Genomic DNA, 20641 nt, shown 5'->3' on the forward strand with positions numbered 1-20641 from the left:
TTTATATGCTAAGTAAGTTTTTAATATCAAATTTTTATTGGTTAATTACCATCACGCGCGAATGAATCAGAAGTCCTAATCATGTTAAGCCCAAATCTATAAGATCTCTAACAAAACGTGTAAACACACTAAGGACGAGAAAAGAAAAGGCAGATTAAGAAATTGTTTCCTTTTCTTTTTGTTGCATTGCATTGATGAAACTGGAATTGCGTGTTTCCTAAGTTAACAGAGGAGACAAAAAAGATGATTGTAATAAATACATTCGGTACATATTCATTTCCTCTTCAACCTCCCTCGCCACACAAACCTCTCTATAACCGAAAGAAGCTGATAAAAAAAAACACTCACTTTCTTCATGTTTTGCTGCTGACGATCAACGAACATTTCTGTTTGAGACTGATAGTAATTACCATAATGATGTTGTTGCTTGCTGAGTCTGTTGTAAATGTTGTTGTTGCTGTGCTTGGAGGTTGTAGTATGTGTTAGCCGGAACACCAGACATGGTTCGAGAGCCATCACCGTGATGCCACATTGCCGAGTTTTGGTTCTGAATGTTATAAGCAGGAGGAAAAAATGTCTGTCATCAAACGGTTCTTGTCTGAAACCAAAATAATGTAAACGGAAGTGACCATAAAGAGATGATACCTGCTGCTGCTGCTGCTGAAGTGCCAACAGATGATTACTCTCTTTGTACTGAGAACTAAGCACATCTTCATGAATGTAGTATTTAGAAAGCAAAACAAGGTTCCCTTAACAGATATCATAAAATAAATGCACATGTAGCTTACCATCACATTCGATAATGAAGCAAGATTCTGTGCATTTGTCTGTGAAGAATCATATGCAGTATCGAGAAAATGTGTACTGGTGCTCCTGAACGGTCTCGGGGTTTTCTTGCTTCAGAACCTCTCGCCTAGATTCCAAAGAATCATCATCATAATTTCCAGCAGCAGCTGCGTGGTCCATATATCCATTAGCTGTACTTCCAAGACGTTGTTAATCTCCATAGAACTCAGTATTTCTGCAAATCGATCAGTTGGTAACTAAAAGATGAAAAAAGAAACTCATTGGAAGAATAACTAATCAGGGTAATTGAATACCAAGCATCTGAATGTTCCATCTGTTGAGCTACATCAGGATTCTCTTCTGCCTTTTTGCTTAAAGGCTGCCTTGATCCAAAACTTAATTGGCGAACATTCTTCTGTATGGATAAGCAAATGATAACAGCAGGTCTAATCCTCTTCATGCGACGCTTCTTGATCATGACTATCTACGGTTAGTTGTTGAAACTCGAAACCTCATCTTCATCTGAAAAGTATTGATGAGATAATTAATAAACTAGATGTTTTCCTGCACCATGTGCAGTAAATTTTTTTTAAAATATTTTCTAACATATAAACATAAATTATATTTATATCTTTATTAATATTATAATTTTTTTTCTTATTAATATTTTAATATAAATTTGATTTAACTGAACATTAAAATTAAGATAAAAACAATTTTGTTTATTTTGAAATATATTTAAGAATGTGCATGTATATATTTAAAATTATAATCTTAGGTAGATTTTTCTATCTATTTATTTTAATTAAATATATTACATAAATATGTAAAATTTCATAATTGTCAAAAATTAAAATTAAACTATATTTAAAAAATCTGTAGATATATATATAAGAAACTAATGATTTTACGATTTAATTTTGATTTTATGATTTAATTTTTATAATTTTCTAAAAATATGTATATATTTTTGAAATATTTTTAATTTAAATGAAATTTCAAAATTTGAAATGTCATAATTGAATATATTTATTTTAATGATGATTTATGAGTTATTACCATATTTTTAAAAAGTCCAAAAATATAAATCGACAATAAATGTATTATGTAATACATGAGTTATTACCATATTTAAAAAGTTTACCAAAAAGATAAATTAATATTAAATATAATTTTCCGTGTCATATTAATCTATAAGACATATCAATTTTAGTAGCCATGCCATATTACTTTTGTGAAAATGATTGTAGAATACATGTGGTAAAATCACTTCTCAAATATAATCTAGGGGATGAAAATTTCATAATTGTCAAAAATTAAAATTAAAAAATATTTATAAAACTTGTAGATATATATAAGAAACTAATGATTTTACGATTTAATTTGATTTTATGATTTAATTTTTGTAATTTTCTAAAATATGTATGTATTTTTGAAATATTTTTAATTTAAAATGATATTTCGAAATTTGAAATGTCATAATTGAATATATTTATTTTAATGATGATTTATGAGTTATTATCATATTTTTAAAAAGTCCAAAAATATAAATCGAAAATAAATGTAATATATGAGTTATTACCATATTTTAAAAAGTTTACCAAAAATATAAATTAACATTAAGTATAATTTTCCATGTCATATTAACCTATAAGACATGTTATCAATTTTATTAGCCATGTCATATTATTTTTGTGAGAATGATTGTAGAGAAGACATGTGGCAAAAATTGTCCATGTCATATTAATCTATAAGACATGTCATCAATTTTAGTAGCCATGTCATATTATTTTTGTGAGAATGATTGTAGAGAAGACATGTGGCAAAATCACTTCTCAAATATAGTCTAGGGGATATATAATCAAGAACACTAAAACATAACTAAGAGAAGATAACAGAACAAACATAGTATAGCTTCAAAACAAACTAAATAACAAAAAGAAGCTTTCATCCAGCCTCAGCAGGAGTATAAGGGCAATATATATGTATTCACATAATAAATAAAAAAGATCGTCCTTGTATTGATCATAATGGCAAACTACTAGCAACCTAGTCCAGAGAGTGCTCACATAGCCGCCGCCTTTGTGCTCTCATATAAAAATCAGACACTAAAGTTTATATCCGAGATAAGCAATAAACAACATATATACAGATTCAAGATATATTACCTTTGTGGTGCTCTACAGGATGGTTCTGCTTCTGATATGTATATGAAACTCCATTCATCTTCTTGGACATTTCTACCAGCAACCGAGTCATGTAATGTTGCACATGATCAACTCCAAGATTCTCTCTGCTAAATGTATATATATATATATATATATATATATATATTCTAACCGGTCGCTCAGATGCTGATCCACTCTAATCAGATTGGAGATCGGCTGGACCATTGCATCCCTCTGACTCTGCTGGTGCTGTTGGCTTCTCAATCGACGGCCATTCGTCTTTGGCATTAGCTTCATGCTCGTGATTAATCTCAGAACGCATATTGACAATTTTGTTGTGAGTTTACTGTTTTGTTCTGTGGTCTGCACATCTTCCCAAGTCCATTTAAGTTCAAGTCAGAGTTTGGTCTCCAATAATAAAAACAAGAAAAAAAAAATAGCGGATGGCAACTAAAAGGACAAAACAGTAATAAAAAAAAGTGAGCACGGAAGATATGAGTTACAAACTACAAAGCTTATAAGAAAAGCGAAAAGCGTGAACGGCAGGATTCGAACCTGCGCGGGTAAAGCCCACATGATTTCTAGTCATGCCCGATAACCACTCCGGCACGTCCACTTATGTTACGATTCTTCGTTTTATGGAATAAAAAAGAAACGTACGCTGTTGTGGCCAGATCCAACAAGGTGCTAGCTGTTACGAGCCTCGTGATCATGCTTCCTTTGCTTTCAATAGTTATTCCAGACAGCTGCAACTTTGGAGGTGCTGCACAACTTACCAGCACAGGTCCAAGTAACACATTTATAACCTTTTCATCTGACTACAAGTCTTCTAAGATGTTATCATAAGATCCGAACTCATGAAGTATTACAAAATCAAATTTCTTAGGTTAAATACATTCTTGCAGAAACATGAAGGATAATGTATATATCTACACAGTTTTTTAGAGTAAAATAAAGCAGTTAAAATGATTTTAGACCTGAAATCTTTATTTTTTACTTAAGACAGAGGCTTGAGAGTACTCTGTTTTTCTTACTCTACAAACTGCCAAACCTTTTGATAAACAAAAGAGGCAACAAAAGTCGCAGAGAGTTACAACATAATAATAATAGTATCCACATAAAAAGGAGTATTCATGGTTTCTTAATACACACATACTCCATGAAACATAACCCAAAACAAAAAGAAAAACAGGAGTAGGTAAGGTACTCCAGCTGCAGTATTTAAAAACCTGCAAATAAAAAAACAACACTTTGCAGGCTTTTCTGCATCAGTTAACTCCGCCTTTTCACCAATATGTACGGTTAAGAAATTAGTACTTAAACAAGAAAAAAAAGAGAGCCCCAAATCACCACACCGGAGTCTTCTTTACTCTTGTGAAACAGAGTTTGAACTGTTAGGTGTGTCGAAGATGATTGGACGGCAACCAATGTCTACATTCATCAAGCTTGAGTTCTGAAAATGGGATATAAGGGCAGCTTTTCCTTGTATCCGAGCATATGCCAATGATGCTACTTTCTCACTGCTGAACTTCTCCCACTTCTTCCCGTTAAAAGCCTGCTTATATACCCGGATGTTTTTATGTTAACTGAATTTAATATAGTACTTAGAAGAAGCAAAGCAGAGATAGAGATAGAGAGAGAGAGAGAGAGAGAGACCTCGTAAAATGGAATGATGAGATCTGGCGAGCGCATGTTTATGAATGCATAGCCAACATTGCATTTGTTCTGCAAATACCAATAAAGATTTTTTTATTTAACAGCTCCTTTTGTATCAGTTAAAATGAATCTGTAATTCATAGTCTTTTTTTTATTGTTACCTTAAAATCAATGGGCAGGTACAGAAAGTCGTAGCTTCCTTGGTTCTTTTCATCAATCACCGCTAGCAACATCTTTGAGGTGTATCTGTTGATAAAAGTCATGCATGAAAGAAAGTTATATATTCCAAGCACAAGTAACGGTAAACAAATTTTTTTTTTTAAAAACGAGTCTTTTTACTTATTTGGAATGTTCTTGATCACCAAGGTAGTCCGAGAATCCTCTCCCTTCATAATTTTCTCCAAATCAAGCTGAAACTGCTTCCTGATCTCCACCTGGCATTCCACTCTACGACCATTCACATACACACCATCAAAGCCAGAGGTGAACCGTCCCGAATTTAAGAGCATGGGGCCCCTGATGACTCTTGGTGAAGACACCAGTCTGTACTTCACCACCACACCTCCGGAGGAGTTCATCATCCCATGATTTGCCATTTTTGACTGGAAGCTTCCATCGTTGAGACCCATTCCTTGAAGACCAGCAGAGTTCATGAACATAGTGTCCTTTGAAGACTCTGGGAAAAACCCAAAATGCTTTTCAAGAGGAACATTAGATGGCGCAGACCCATTATGATGATGGCTGAGATTTTGAGGAACAGACTGGTGTACACGAGCTGAGGATGATGTTGACCAAACCGAGGAGTTTGAAGGAGGTTCAGAGCGTGAGTTAGGACTTCCCCAGAGAAACTCTGATCCTGATAACGTCTCAATGCCACCTCCATCTGAGATCAATGGACCAGAAGGGGAAAGATTCTCAGCGTAGTACTTGTTATCCATCTTTGTCTCTTGGATCAAATGAGACGGCTGTTGGAAGACGTTGCTGCTACTAGTCTGACCTCTACCGATGGGTGCAAGCTTGGAGACTGGTGCTTGTGAGTTTAGACCAGAAGCCAAACCGGACATGTGGCTGTTCCTTGTAGGACTACTAAAAAGTGGTACGTAATGCAAATCATCGTTCTCAGATTCTTGGTTGAGTTGCAACATCAAGCTATAGAAGATGATCAAACATATAGTCAGAAGTAAAATATAATACAGAAGGTGGTGGTGACTCAAAAAGAAAGATACAAACCTTCGGCGAGCTCCTCCAGGGCGACTATGTTCAACTTTTATACGTCTTCCTGCAATCTCACACCTATTCAAAGCCTTCAATGCTGCTTCAGCATCTCTAACATCATAAAACTCTACGAACTTGTGATGCCTCCTCTGCGGTGTTTCCCTTATCTGTTCTTTTCAGTATCCAAAAACAAACAAACATGATCTTCTCAAATGTTATTAGAATAAAGATTAATAAACAGAGAAATATATTTGTATCACCTCTCTGATCTCTCCATAAGCACCAAATATTACATACAAGTCATCTTTGGTCATGGAAGGATCCAGGTTAAAAACCACTAACGTCCCCTGATTCATATCCTTCTCAGATGGATTGTCCTGCAGGGAACATATCCCACATTAGATGCAGCAACAAGAGACAGGCAGAGAATTATAGACAAAAAAAGAACCTTAGGAATAGAGAAGTGAATATCCAAGTTTCTACGTCTTAAAGGCGTGTTCTGTAACGACCGCATAGCCATTCCAGCAGCACGGATGTCATAATAAGATATCATGACAAACCCCCTATTCTTGCAAGTAGTGTAGAGCGTCCTAATGTCACCGTATTGCTGCCACAAAAAAAAAACAATGACCCATCAGTGTCTGTAAAGTAAGTTTTTTGGTACAGTGTAAAGAAAGTTACCTCAAAGAGAGTCCTGAGCTCAAAGTCCTCTACATTACTGTTAATATTCCGGACAAACAATGTCCTGGAGGGATGTTCACCATAAGGATGCTCACCAGCAACTGTTGCATTGAATTGAGGAACCGGGAGGGTTGGAAATGGAATGGATAACCTGGGATGACCCCAACTCATGCTCAAGCCGTCACGAGAATCAGTGTCAAGTTCCATCCCTCCTCCACTGCCGAACAGATCGTAGTCATCAGCAGAATCTGGTAACTCGGTAAGGTCGAGATCATCCATCATCCCTGTCAGAAGATCGTCTTCATCAGGGAGCATGTTTCCAAAGGGGTGATGATGATGAGACTCAATGTCCTGAAACTTGTTGGGACGAGAAGCAGCTGCATCATCATCTTTGAATGAGAAACCATCTCTGCTGCCACTTGATTGCACTGCAACGAAAGCAAAAAAAACATGTGGAGAACTATATAGCATATAAATAATAATGAGTAAGGGACTTGGGTTTTATACGTGTTGCATGGGAAAGAAGAGGTAAAGAAGTGGAGAAGAAAGAGGCATCAGTGTGGCGACCAAATCCAAAGGGAAGCCCCCAAGCTCCACCTACTTCTTCTTGTGGAATATCCATTCTGCTTTGAAGGTCAAACAAAACACATTAGGTCTCCTTTATACATATCCTAGGAATTAGATACATTAGAGACTTTACAATTACAAACAAACATGATCTTCTTAATGAAAAACTAACATGCATGCAAAGCAATAAAGATTTTTGATTTAAGGAAGCAATCAAAAACCCACAACAAAAAAAAAAAACAAAGTTTGATCAATACGAGATTAACAATAAACTCTGCAAAAGATCAAAGCTTTTGATCAAACTAAAAATCATAGTAAGTTGTAGATAAATCAACTTTACATCCAAAAAGCTGAAACCTTTCAGACACAGTATTGACCGATATCATAGAAAAAGATTTGAGCTTTCTAAAGAAAAACCATTTTTAATTGTAAGAGGTGATACCTGAAAATGTGAAGTTAGCAACTCCAACGACGATGATCACGATACAGAGAGCACCCAGAGAAAATAGATTCTCGCTACCACCAACAACAAAGAAAGAGACAGAGAGAGAGAGAGGAAGTAAGGCAGACAAACTGAACTTTTCTTGGGGGTTTAACAGAGAATAAAACAAATAATGTGGGAAATATATCAGAAGACAAGAAAAGGTGAGATTTGATTTGATTTGATTTGACTGGGCTAGAGGATGTTTTTCCTTTTAACTCTTTTGAGTTCGATTTTTGACACTTCTTTAACATGATTTTGACACTTCCCTGTGTATTTTTTTTTTGTTTTGTAAAAGACATTTCCTATTTTTTTTTTGGAAAATATTATTTAAATCATCAATTTTTAAATTTTGTTAAAATAAAACATCAATTTTTCTGGTATACAAAAAAAACACTCAATTTTTATTGATAAACTATTTTAATCATAAACATTCATTGATCGTATCATTTTAGTTATCATTAGTCAACAGTTATAATTTGAAAAATAGTGTGCCTAAAATCATTTTTAAAATTGATGAATTTTTGGAAAAAATACATTCAATAGGTTTTTCAGAAAAATATAAGCTAACTTTTAGAATAAATTATTTAGTAATTATAAACTTATAATATAAATATTGAATAAATAAAATATGTTTCATTATTTTCTTCAAAACAAAATTTAAATAATTTTTATTTATATTTTAAAATAGATAGTTAACATATCATTAGTTTAATAATTATTTATTTAATAATTATAAGGACTAACTATTCATATATAGTTCTAATTGGACTATGTTTCATAAATTTATTGTTATTTTTTCTGAAATATTAATATATTTTTGCTTATCAAAAGAATAAAATTAATGGTAGATAGATTCTTCATGATTATAATGATGTAACAATATTTTGGATCTAATAAAACTTATTTATTAAAATGCAAAAGGAATCTTGTTACTCATTCACATAAATTATATAGATTTTTTTGGATAACTCTTTTCGTTTGAGAATAAAAAGTTGAATTAGCATATCACTAACAAAATTTCTGACAATAAAATTATAAAAAATAATTCAAATAATATTATATAAATATTGAATTAATGACATGTACCAATAATTTTAGAATATAAATGAAAATTATATAAACTTTTACCTTGAAAAAATGAAAAACTTTAATATTTTTTGGTTTGAATTATTTTTATTTATAATTTTACTGTTAGTCTATAGCTATCGAAAATATATTTCAATATTTAACATTTAATATCTTGGAAAACTGTTTATTTATATTTGTACAATAAAATTTCAACTATTAAAGCTATTTTTTTCTGATGTTAGCCTAGTATAACTGTCAACTAATGATATGACGAAAAATGATATCAACAACGAAAATTTATGATTAAAATAGTTTGTCCACAAAAATTGACTATTTTTTTATTTATCAAAAAATTGGTGTTTTATTTCAACCAAATTTGAAAGTTGACCATATAAATGATATATTTGTTTTTTTTTTGTAAAAGACACTTCCCTGTGTATTTGTTTATCTTTTACGTATATTATCTCCACTTATTTAATTTTCTTTACCACACTCATAGCTTTAGTATGCAATTTTGACAAGAGATATTTAGTTGGATATACCCAACGCAGATCCAAATTTGCAAACTACACATAGAAAGACATAAGGTCTTATGGTCATACCACTTTAGGCTGAAGAAGACCATAATGCCCCTACGTGATGATGAAAAGGAGCAGGTATGTCTCTGACGATGCTGAGGGGTGAAAAGCGTGTCAAAGGCGTAGATCGGCGTCCGAGGTCGTAAGTTGACAGCTGGTGGACTTCACCTCCACATATTTTTTTATCTCTTTCTCTTCCTTCATCTCTTTCTTTCGTTTTTTTCATCTCTTTCTTTTTTTCATCTCTTTCATTCTTTTCTCACATTTTCTCTTCTTTTTTGATTCTCATCATTTTTATTTCTTTTTATTATTCATTTTTTCTCTTTTTCAATATTTTCATTGATTCAATGAAATCCAAAGATGATTTAACACCAAATCTAGATAAAATCAGTGAATTTCATGACATTAATTCTATTGATGGTGAAGGTTAGTAATTTTCTTACGTTTGAATTTCTTGTGAATCATAGTTAGAACGCATGTATTACTATATACCTATAGAAAATGTGATAAAGGTAAAAATGTCAACACTATATACTATATGTTCAGATATTTATTTGATTATCAAGTTAAGTGTTGTTGTATCGGATTAGACAAATCAATAATGTAATAACAATCTTGATAATTTAGTATTATTTATTAATATTTATCCTCTAATAGATAAGTTAGTTACTAAAATTTTAATTAACGAGTAAAATATCAAAGTTAACATGCAATAATCATCATTGTAGTTTGTTAATAATTGATGTATCATTTAAGAAAGAGTAGATGTTAACATATGTATTAGCTGTTACTTCTCATGTAACACATATAATAAACATACATATTAACATATATATAATATTTTTTAAAATATATAATTATATTACATACATTAACATCTACTCTAAGATAATTCTTCAAAAACATTATGCTAACAATTTTTAATTAATTAATTATCTCTATTTATACGCTAAATAATTCAGTAGCTTAACAATGTACTATATAAATCAATATTATTTTCAATCTAACTCATTATTTAACAGTTACACATAAAGTTAACTAACTAAAATTAAAGGTAGCAAGTAAAATAAAAAACTTGGCATGTTATAAAACAAGTTAGCATGTTAATAATTAAAGTATCGTATAAATACATATGTTAGAAAATCTGTCATTATTGAAGAAGTTTAACAATTCCATTGATTCAAAACTAAAAATTTGACGTTCAAACTAAAGAGTTTTTTAAAAGAAATAAAAAAACTAAAGACTCATATGGTGATTTTCATTTCAATTTTTAAATTGTATGGTTTTAGTTGTTTTTATAATTATTTTACATTAATGTTTTGAAAGATTTATGCAGAGAAGAAAAAGAAAGATAAAAGATGGATCTGACATAGCAGGAGAGTTGGCGTCTGCCACATTGTCAGAAGGATCAGACTTTAGCGCAGCAAACGAAGAGTAGTGTGTAGGGGTAATTTAGTTAAAAAAATTGGTTTCTCATAAGTGATGGTAGATGGCCAATTATGGGGTGTACTTTGCCTATAGGTACCAATTTTCTCTTTTGACAAATACTCCCAGTATCTCCTACTTTTACTTTATAGTTGATGGGATTTAACTAGCTACATTTGTTTTACTAGCTGTTTTTTTAACTAGCTACATATTTAATAGATGTTTACCACAATCAAATATTGATATATTAATGTCTTTTGCTAATTAATGCTGACATAAGAGTGTTGATATATTCAGAGTTTATATGTAAGGAGGACAACAACATCTGAAGTATTATAGTTTTCGAACTAATGTCGACAAGAACAATTTGGTGTATGTTTTTTCTTTCGAGCCCTTTTGCTTCTTCTTTTTCATCTTCTTTTTCATTTCTGAAATATCTTTTATAGAAGTATCGACGTTTGTCTCACTTTCTAAGTCATTGTCGTCGTTCTTTCTTCTCGAGTTCGTTTTAAACCTTCTTTTTCCTTGCATGAAAAAATATTTTTGAATTAAAAAGCATTTCTTGATTCCATGACTATATTTACAAGATGTCTGATATTTTAGATTTATGTACCAGAAATCGATAATCATTACTATTATGTGCATTGACCAACTATTTTAGGTTCAGTAATGATCGTTTTAAGTGGTGGTACTGTTAGCAATTCGGTTTATGAATTCCATCTGAAGCCTCGTGATGAGCTCCTCGAGACACATCTTCTTATTTTTGTACTTCAGATTGTTCTTGAAATCTGCATAGCTTGGAGGAAGCTTTTGAATGAAACTGAGAGTTATGAATGTCTCGCAGATGGATATCTCTTCAGCATATATTTCATGGAAAATGAGATGGAACACTTCCACTTGATCCATGATGGGTTTTGAATCCACCATTTTGAAGTCATGGAATTTTGCAACCACATACTTTTAGCATCCAGCGTCCTCACCTATATACTTCTTGTCCAGTGATATTTATAGATCTTTATAGTTCTTTCACCATGGGTCAATGAGGCGACCCAACATGTATCATTTGCAGATAAAGTTGGAATGCATCCATATGTCAACACTTGTGAGAGTGTGCACATCATCAATCCCGTAAGGACAAGGGGCTTGTTCTCCTGGATGAATTTGTCCAGCTTCAATATTTTCAGGAAGAGCATCATCTTCTTCTGCCACGTTTTGAAGCCTTTGCCATCAAACTTATCTAGCATTGATCCTTGACTGAACATGCCAGGCACAGCCAGAGGGGTTAGAACTGCAACCAGAGAACTTGTGGTTCCTAGAACTGAACTCATCTGATAAAGACCAGCACTGAAAAGGCTACCGCATGTGGTTTCATCGAAAACAGTACCCACTGGAACAAAAGTTGATGTTGTTGTTGCGATGGTTCAAGTGGCTGTCATGGTTGCATCAGTTGGTCCAACGTTGAGTGTAGTTTGAGCATCATTGGTGGTGTCAATGGGGGTATTTCTAGGATCTGTCGTTTTTCTGTTGAAAAAACATGAAAGTGGATCAGTACTCCATTCAACAAATAACATATTATTTTAAGTAAAAATAACAGTCTAAAATCGATGGTCATTTTTGGTGTTTGAACCAAATCATATCGATATGTCTGAAAAACATTTGCAAACTCCCTTAAACACGTTCGCAGAATCCGTTTGTGTAGACTTTATTGTTTCAAAAACTTGCTTAAGTAAGCATTCATGGAAACGAATCAAACATGTAACGTTTTAAGTACCCGTGTATCAAAAACTTTTCACGATAATGCTATAGAGCAAACAGCAAATCCTTATAAGATAATAAGGAAACGTTTCACAGAAGTGTGAAAAGCAAATCGCAAACATCGTTTCCAAACAGATAAAAAACGTTTGATAAATCCTTGAAACCCCACTTTATAAAAACGTAAGATCAATCTGATTAAACATTAAGAAAATAAAATTAGAGTTAAGATTGTAGAAGCCAGAAAACCAAATTGATAGATACGAAAATATAAAAGTGATGTTAAGGAAAGAACAAATAGAAAGGTGAAATAAAAAGCCGATACGAAAATGATTTCATAAACGAACATGGATTCGAGATTCAATCTCTTTCCTTAACTCTAAATATTCGCTCCATAGTGAGACAGAACTGTACAAATATTGAGTCCCAGAATAGAACCATGGCAGACAATTCACGCGTCACCTGTGAACGCCCTAACGAACTAATAATCTACGAAAAACTCTCTAGACTTTAAAGAGTTAGACGAGGAGCAACTTCCCGTAACTGTTGCACAATGTGCGCTCATTAGTGGAGATTTGACAATTCTCGGAAAATTGGTTACAAACGTATTTCTCAAGACTCACCCACTCTCTCTTATCGTCCTACTTTCTAAATATTTTGACGAGATTATAAAATGCGTGATATTTTAAATTTGTTAGACAAATTAGTTGTCATTTTGAAAACGAGATGCATGTTGTTTTTGGGGAAAATGTTAGTCTTAATTAGGCCAAAAAACAAAAACATCTTATAGTGGCCCTGGGGGGTCACTTCTTCATGAATAATATTGGGACGGATTATGATATAAAACTTTAAGGCTTCTGTTTTCACATTAATTATCAAAACTATTGGGCTTTTATTGTTCCAACACAGGTGAATGAAAAATGTCTATGTTGAGGTGTTTTGGCCAATTTAGGAACCAATATTTTTCTGGACTGGATCGGTTTAGATCTATTCTTCTTTTTTTTGGCAACGATCGGTTTAGATTTATTCGACTTGGGTCTATTAACTATTTTTATGAAACTCAAACTGAAAACTGAAATAATTACATATTGTTTGGATTTTTTCCGTTTTTACATCTGATTAATTATGCAATTACAAAAAATAATAAATATCATACGGACAATTTAACAACTGACAATTTTACCATCTTATAAAAATTTATGTCTGATTATGTCACTCCAAACCGTACTATGTGATCCATGTTTGATGGTATACCCTCCACCATATTGAAGATCTATTGTAATATTTTTTCTTTATAATCTATATAATTTTCATTTTTGGAGTTTGAACTTCAGACCTCCCGGTGTAAAACCATTAATGAATTCTTAGCCAAATCACTAGACTATATGAGAATTCTATCGGGTTTAAATCCAAAAATGACAAAATTGGAAACTATGAGTTGAACTAGAAAATTAAAAAATATTTTGATATCTCATTTCTTAAAATACATTTTGGTTTTAAATTTTATATTTAGATATAGGGAAAATGCCACAAAATAGTCCAACTAAATTTCATTAACCTTTTAATATCTATTTTTTTTACTACCCGGTTTAATACCCAAACTAATTATTGTGCTCATTTCAATACACTTAATTTTAAAAGTGTGCTCATTTTAATACCTAAACTTTCTCATTTTAATCAAAAACAAAAATAAGTTTACAAAAAACTTAAAAAATCAGTACAATTCAAAAGAAAATCTTATAATTGTTTAAGAATAAATATAACTAAATTTGGATAAACTTTTAAAATTTAGGAAATCTGAGAACTTCGGTTATTTTATCGTTCGGTTTGGGTTTGGTTCGATTTGATTAATTTGGTTCTATAATTTTCCCAACTAAAGTAAACCATAATTGGTTTCGTTTGGATCGGTTTTGGTTTGGTTTGTATTCGTTTGGTTTATGTTTCAGTTCGGTTTAATGGGTTCTCTTGGTTAAGTTTTTTTGAAGAAAAAACCATGTCTTAAAACATAAGCGCATGATCATGAAAATTTAAATCATCATGTTGGAGACTATGAAAAATTAACTATGTAAACTAAATTCAAAATTTAAAACTAAAATTAAAATCTCTAAAACACACAACAAGTTTTTAAGAACACAATCAAATCAATGTTAACTAAACTAAATAGGAAACTAAAAATTAAAATAGTTAATAATGCCTCTAAAAATGAACTGTGTAAATTAAATCCAATATAAAACTGAAACAAAAATATTAAAAACTTCAAAAAGTTTATTAGAACACAATCAAACCAAAATTGACTAACGTAAATAGAAAATTAGAAAAAACAAATATCGTTAAAAAGTTGATAGTGACTTTTTTGAGCTTAACTTAATAGTGACTTAGTCTTAGAATTTTAGTACATTGTACATTGGTAGTATGTTTGATTCAAATAATAACAAAAGCACACTGATTTCTTGTTCGGTTTAACTTGGTTCGGATTGGTTTCGGTTTGGTTGGTTTGGGTTGGGATAATATTAAACCAACCTATTTGATAATAAACTTTGGTTCGGTTTGGATCGGTTTCGGTTTGACTCGGTTTGGTTTGACTCGGTTTGGTTTTTATGCCCACCCCTAGAAATCTGTATTCTGAATAAAAATAAATTATTTTTAAACTTCAAAAGAAAAAAACTAAATTTGAAACTAAAAATAATATTATGTTACTTTTACTCCTAAAACTAAAAAAATATTAGGACTTCTTAAGATTTTTTTGAATTTAAGATTTTAGAATTTTAATAAAAATTATTAATATTTTAGATTAAAAGAAAATTTTGAATATTAAAATGAGCATATTTTAAAAACTAATTTTCTTAATGAGTTGGTTATTAAACTTGGTAGAAAAATAGTTATGTATCAAAAAAACTTAATAAAATTTAGTTGCAATATTATTATAGAGTTTTCCATTAGATATATAGTTAGTCTTTGGGTTTATAGTGATTTAAACCTCCAACTATTTTTAGATCAGATGGAAAATGCTAACTCAAATTTTATGTTTTGAACACTCAACTATTAAGCCGTTAATGACGTTAACCCTCCGTTAAAAAATCATCTTTTCTTGACAGAGACCGTCAAATTAAAACGTGACGTTTCATATATCACAAAACTATATGAAATGCTTACAATCAACATATATTTTTTAGTGATTTAAATCTCCAACTAAAACTTATGTTTTTAAACCCTTAACTATTAAATCTTTAATGGATTTAACCCTCCGTAAATAAAATATTGTTTCTGAACAGTGACCCATTAAATCGAAACGCAATTTTTCATTTAATTACAGAAAATGACACGATATGCTTAAAACTCTTTTTATCAATGGACATAGACAATCACGATTCATCACTAAATAAAAAAAATGACTGTTCTTCCTCCTTTCTATGAACATCGAAGGTGAGTTAAATCAAAAAGCTTTGTTGTTTCTAACCTTTTTTATCCTATTCATTTATTTATAAGAAAATGTGAATTTTGGAATGTTAAGTAACCTATGTTATTCATCTCTTCACACTCGAATTTTTACCTAGAATTTATCAAAAAGGTAATTTTTAGGTAAAATTTTGAATGTAAAGAGATGGTTAACGTAGGTTAATTAAAAATCCAAAATTCACCTCTTTGATAAATAAATGAACATGAACGCAAGAATTAGGGTTGAAAATAACTGAGTTTTTTATTTATTCACCTTTGATGGCTCTTGAAAATGAAGAAGAACCCTATTTTTTATTTGGGAATGAATTTGTGATTGTACATGCCCATTGATAAAAAGGGTTTTAAGCATCTCATGTAGTTTTCTGTTATTAAATGAAAAATTACTTTTAAATTTTAATGGGTCATTATTCAGAAAATAAAACTTTGCTTACGGAGGGATAAAGCCATTAAAGATTTAATAGTTGAAGGCTTAAAAGCATAAAGTTTTAGTTGGAGGGGGGGGGGGGGGGGGGGTCCATCCGATTTAAAATAGTTGGAAGTTTAAATCACTAAAATATAAGTTGATTATAAACATTTCTTGTTGTTTCTGTGGTTATATGAAACATCGTGTTTCAATTTAACGGATCTCCATTAAAAAAAATAACTTTTTAACAGAGGGTTAACGTCATTAACGGTTTAATAGTTGAGGGTTTAAAAACATAAAAATTCAGTTGGAAATTTTATATCTGATCTAAAAATAATTGGGGGGGGGAGGTTTAAATCATTAAAAATCCCAGTCTTTCATGTATTCATGTACCTATCGATTTTTCGGGTTAAGAGAAACATAAATTGATTTTGTTTTTGTAAGCTTTGGTTGCTGGGTTTCAGATAACATGCCCATATCTACTCTTATGTTTTCAGATAAGACAAAATCCTAAACCTCCAGAACTTTCAATGTTCATGGTAAGTTCTGGTCCCTTGAGTTTAATTCTCTTGTTCAAAACAATATTTCTTGGTCTTGTAATTAATAGACTTGCAAATGATTTAAAATTCTCATAGAAGTTTTAAAGCTCATTCCTCTAGAAAATGATATTATTAAGTTTTGATAGATTTCTTGGCTTGAGATTTAAAGTTCATTCAATGATTAGAGAGGAGAAGCTAAAGATGAAGAAGACGAAGAAGAACAACAACAAGAACAAGAAGCAAGCAGATTACATGTTAACTTCAATCAATGACCCACATATCTGTTTGGTTTGTCTTCCTAGTTGTTCGCCTTCTCGTCTCAACAACATGATGGTTGTTATTTTCTTCTCTTCCACTCATTGACGAAGAAGAAGAAAAAGCACCAGCAAAACCAGTCAAAGGTGGTTCTTCTCTTCCTCTCTTCCTCGCATAGTGGGGATCATCAGTCCGAAGCTGGAACCTACAAACAGGACACGGGTTTTTTTCTCTAACCATGGCAAAATACAATTTTCATGTAACAGTGTCCACAAGGAAGCTTCTTCCCAATTACACCCTTCAACATGTCATCTTTACACACACAGCACACAACACAGCCATCCTCTCTGCTTCCTCAGAAGAACTAGAACCAACCTCAAAAGTCTCTAACGTCTCAATCGCTGACTTCACAGCTGGTGGTGCTCCTCTCCTTGATAAGTAGTTGATTACTCTCTCTAGGTTTCTTCCCCTTCGCGGATGGAGCCCTTCAGTCCCATTTGAATGATCGGCGGGAATCGCCTGGATACTGACGAAACCATTTGTTGCACTCGCAGCACAGGACCTCGTCGTCTAAGGTTCTAACGGCTACCTGTTTGAAGCAACGGTAGCACCAGTGTGACTCGTGAGCGTCGGACATGGTTCTCTCTTTGCGTAAAATCGGTTTGGTTTTATGTTGTGAGTTGTGTTTTTTGGGATCGTTATATAATAATAAGTTGGTCAGGCTATTTATTCACACACTAAAATACTTGACTCTTGGTCCAAACTCTAGTTTTAACATATATATATATATATATATATATATATATATATATAATATTACAATATCTTTGTCTTGACTATTATAGTTTTATATAGAACTAAAGATCCGTGCTTTGCAAGAGATGAGTATTATACCAAGAATTTGGTTATTTTTCCTCTTACAAAGATTATAGAATCTGTTTTGCCTTCAAAGAGGATGAACGAATTATATATTTCCATATACATATGCAAATATGAAAACAGGTATATCATTACCATCTAACAACTTTTCTTTGAACTAAATTTCACATACAAATCTGATTCACAAAAGGTCCACATTCTGATTAAGCCGACTTAAATATCCACATTCCAATTTATTAAAGTCTTATCATTACTACTAACTCAAACGCGACAATTAGATAAATATGAATCAAATTCATATAAGATTTGAGGTGGCAGAAACAACAAGATTAATTAAGACCGAATGAAATTAATTCCACAAAAGTTAATTATCTCTATAATATATGTGAAAAGTCATTTTTCTATATGTCGTTTTATACCAAATCTCTCCTTATTGTACTAGGATTTGAGAGAATTTTAGTTTTTGTTCAAATCTCTCCTTATTGTATCTAGTATTTATAAAAGTTCTATCAAATCCAACCTTATTGAATTAATCATTTATTCAAACTCCTTAAAATCTCCCCTTGTTGGAAAATAGGGATTTCACTCATAATATTCATCAAGAGTATTGTAATTAATAGATAATAGGATTTTTTAGTCAAATTTCACTAGAAACAAATATCATCTAATGAGATGGTGTATATATATATATATACTATTATTTATGAAGTGATTTTGCTGATTTGTCAGTTTCTCCATTATTTTTAGCTAGCTTTGCTTATTTTTCATATTCTTATTAGTTTTAGATTAAATCATAAATTTAATAATTTAGATAATATAAATATTTTAAACTTTCTAATTAATCAATTAATTTAAATAATATAAATATTTCGAAATTTCTAATTGTAATTATGATTATAATTATTTTAACTTTCACAAGATTCTTATTAGTTTTTAGCTTAAATCATTAATTTATTAATTTAAAAATATAACTATTTCAAAAATTTTAATTGGAATTACAATAATATATTTTTAAACAAGTTAGGTATTTTCATATGATGTAAGATGTTTAAACTCTATAGTTTCATTTTTTTTCAATTCATTCTAAGTTGTCTTGATTATAGTTGATATATTTATTTATATACTTGTGATATTTGTTCTTTTTAGTTGAAGTTCTATGTTTTTCTCTTTCTTTTTAGTTTGAAAGACTATGAGCAAATCAGTTTTGTTAGAAGAAATTTGGAATTATTAATTAGGTATTTTGAATTACTTCGAGAGTTAGTTCACGTGTGTGTTTTATTACTGTTAATCTATAACAAAAATATGCTCTGATATCAAGTTTAGAGAGTTTTCTATGTAATTATGTTATGAACATGTGTTTAATGGTTTAGTTTCTAAAACATCTAAAGTAAATATATTTTTAATGAATAGTTACATTTATTATTATATAATTCATAAATTAAATTTAATAATAAAATTATCATTATCTATTTTTCTATTATTAAAAGTAAACTTATGAAATATTAAGATAATTCAATGTATATATTGATCAAGTAAACCAATGAAATATTGTCATTATCTCAATTAGTTCTTTTTAAAGAGTTTTCTTCTAAATTATCATTGAACTTTAGTTTTTATTTACTTTTTATTTATTTTGTTCTTACTTGGATTTGTGTGTTTTAGTGTTTTTTGGTAATTTAATACATGTTTCTGGTTCAAAAACACAAATTAGATTAAGGCCTTGATTGGTACAGTTGATGAAGAAGCAGTAGCAGTATGCTCTAGAATCAGTATGCTGCAGTAGCTAGACAAACTTGGGCGTTAAGTAACTTCCCTTTTCCCTCAAATGGTTTTTGATCCTGGCTCTGTCTTCTCAAATATTGTATGTCTTAAAGATGAGTAGGAATCAACTCATTCAAGAAGAAATCAGAAGAGCAGGAGCTTGGATTTTATGGGCATTATGGAGAAACAGAAACACCTTCTTCTTTGAAGGCAATCATAAACTGGGTCCTCCCTTCATTAAGTCTATCTTCAAGGAGGTTGATCACTGGTTCTTCATCAATTCTATAGAAAAACAAGAAAATCTCATTGACTTGGAAAAGAAAAAGAAAATTATTTTTGGATGGAAACCTCCTCCTTCCTCATGGCTCAATTGCGATATTGGCTTTGCATGGGATAAGATCATGAATCAAAGTGGAGCTTCTTGGATCCTTTGCAACAAAGAAGGTAACGTCCTATTCAATGGTAGAAGATCATTCATTAACATTCTGGGTAAGCAAGATGCTTTTTTATAAAGTTGGAGATGGACGATTGAGTGTTTAAAAACACTTCACTTCAACTCCATCATCTTTGTTAGTGACGATCATGATTTGATTGAAGTCATCTCCAATCCTCAAACTTGGCCTTCTCTAAAGTACTACTCATCAAAGATCTTGCCACTTCTGATTGATATCCCAGACTGGAAAGTTCAATTTCATTCTCATTACAACATCAAATGAGCTAAACTCATTGCAGAAAGTGTGATTAAGAAGGATCTTTTTCAATCTTATATTGCTAGAGGTTATCCTTGTTGGCTTTCTTATCTTTTTGGTTAAGCCACTTTCCATCCTCTATGTCTTTTTGCTTGAAATTGAACCTTGTATCATTTTGTTGTTTTTATTCTATAAAATTCTAGTGTTTTAAACAAAACTCCCTGTCCAAAGAGCCAATCAAATCCCAATCATAAGAAGAAAGGAGAGTGGAGATGAGGA

General features: G+C 31.3%; 1 protein-coding gene, 1 long non-coding RNA gene and 1 other non-coding gene across 6 annotated transcripts; all 3 read right to left on the reverse strand.

Moving 5' to 3' along the window:
- Positions 1–137: 137 nt before the first annotated feature.
- LOC108856913 (uncharacterized) lies at positions 138–3344 on the reverse strand. Of its 3 annotated transcripts, none has more exons than XR_008945866.1 (5): positions 3127–3344; positions 2955–3026; positions 1101–1308; positions 646–1021; positions 138–547 (listed from the first exon to the last, which is right to left on the reverse strand). It is a non-coding gene; the product is annotated as an uncharacterized LOC108856913 (long non-coding RNA). The 3 variants fall into 3 exon arrangements; XR_001950264.2 differs by having other exon boundaries at positions 646–710; positions 789–1021; positions 2955–3344; XR_008945865.1 differs by having other exon boundaries at positions 2955–3344.
- Positions 3345–3488: 144 nt separating this feature from the next.
- Positions 3489–3570, reverse strand: TRNAS-AGA (transfer RNA serine (anticodon AGA)). Its single transcript has one exon. It is a non-coding gene; the product is annotated as a tRNA-Ser (tRNA).
- A 474-nt stretch (positions 3571–4044) lies between these two features.
- On the reverse strand, positions 4045–7689 carry LOC108859574 (protein MEI2-like 5). Of its 2 annotated transcripts, none has more exons than XM_018633483.2 (10): positions 7516–7689; positions 7014–7129; positions 6507–6934; positions 6274–6432; positions 6086–6202; positions 5841–5992; positions 4950–5759; positions 4772–4856; positions 4611–4679; positions 4045–4509 (listed from the first exon to the last, which is right to left on the reverse strand). In XM_018633483.2, the coding sequence occupies exons 2-10, from the start codon at positions 7126–7128 to the stop codon at positions 4321–4323; spliced, it is 2124 nt and encodes a 707-aa protein (XP_018488985.1). In that variant the 5' UTR covers position 7129; positions 7516–7689; the 3' UTR covers positions 4045–4320. The 2 variants fall into 2 exon arrangements, with proteins under 2 accessions (XP_018488985.1, XP_018488986.1); XM_018633484.2 differs by having other exon boundaries at positions 7014–7132.
- Positions 7690–20641: the final 12952 nt, after the last annotated feature.

Source organism: Raphanus sativus, chromosome 5, assembly GCF_000801105.2.
Source record: "Raphanus sativus cultivar WK10039 chromosome 5, ASM80110v3, whole genome shotgun sequence".
NCBI classification, from domain to species: Eukaryota; Viridiplantae; Streptophyta; class Magnoliopsida; order Brassicales; family Brassicaceae; genus Raphanus; species Raphanus sativus.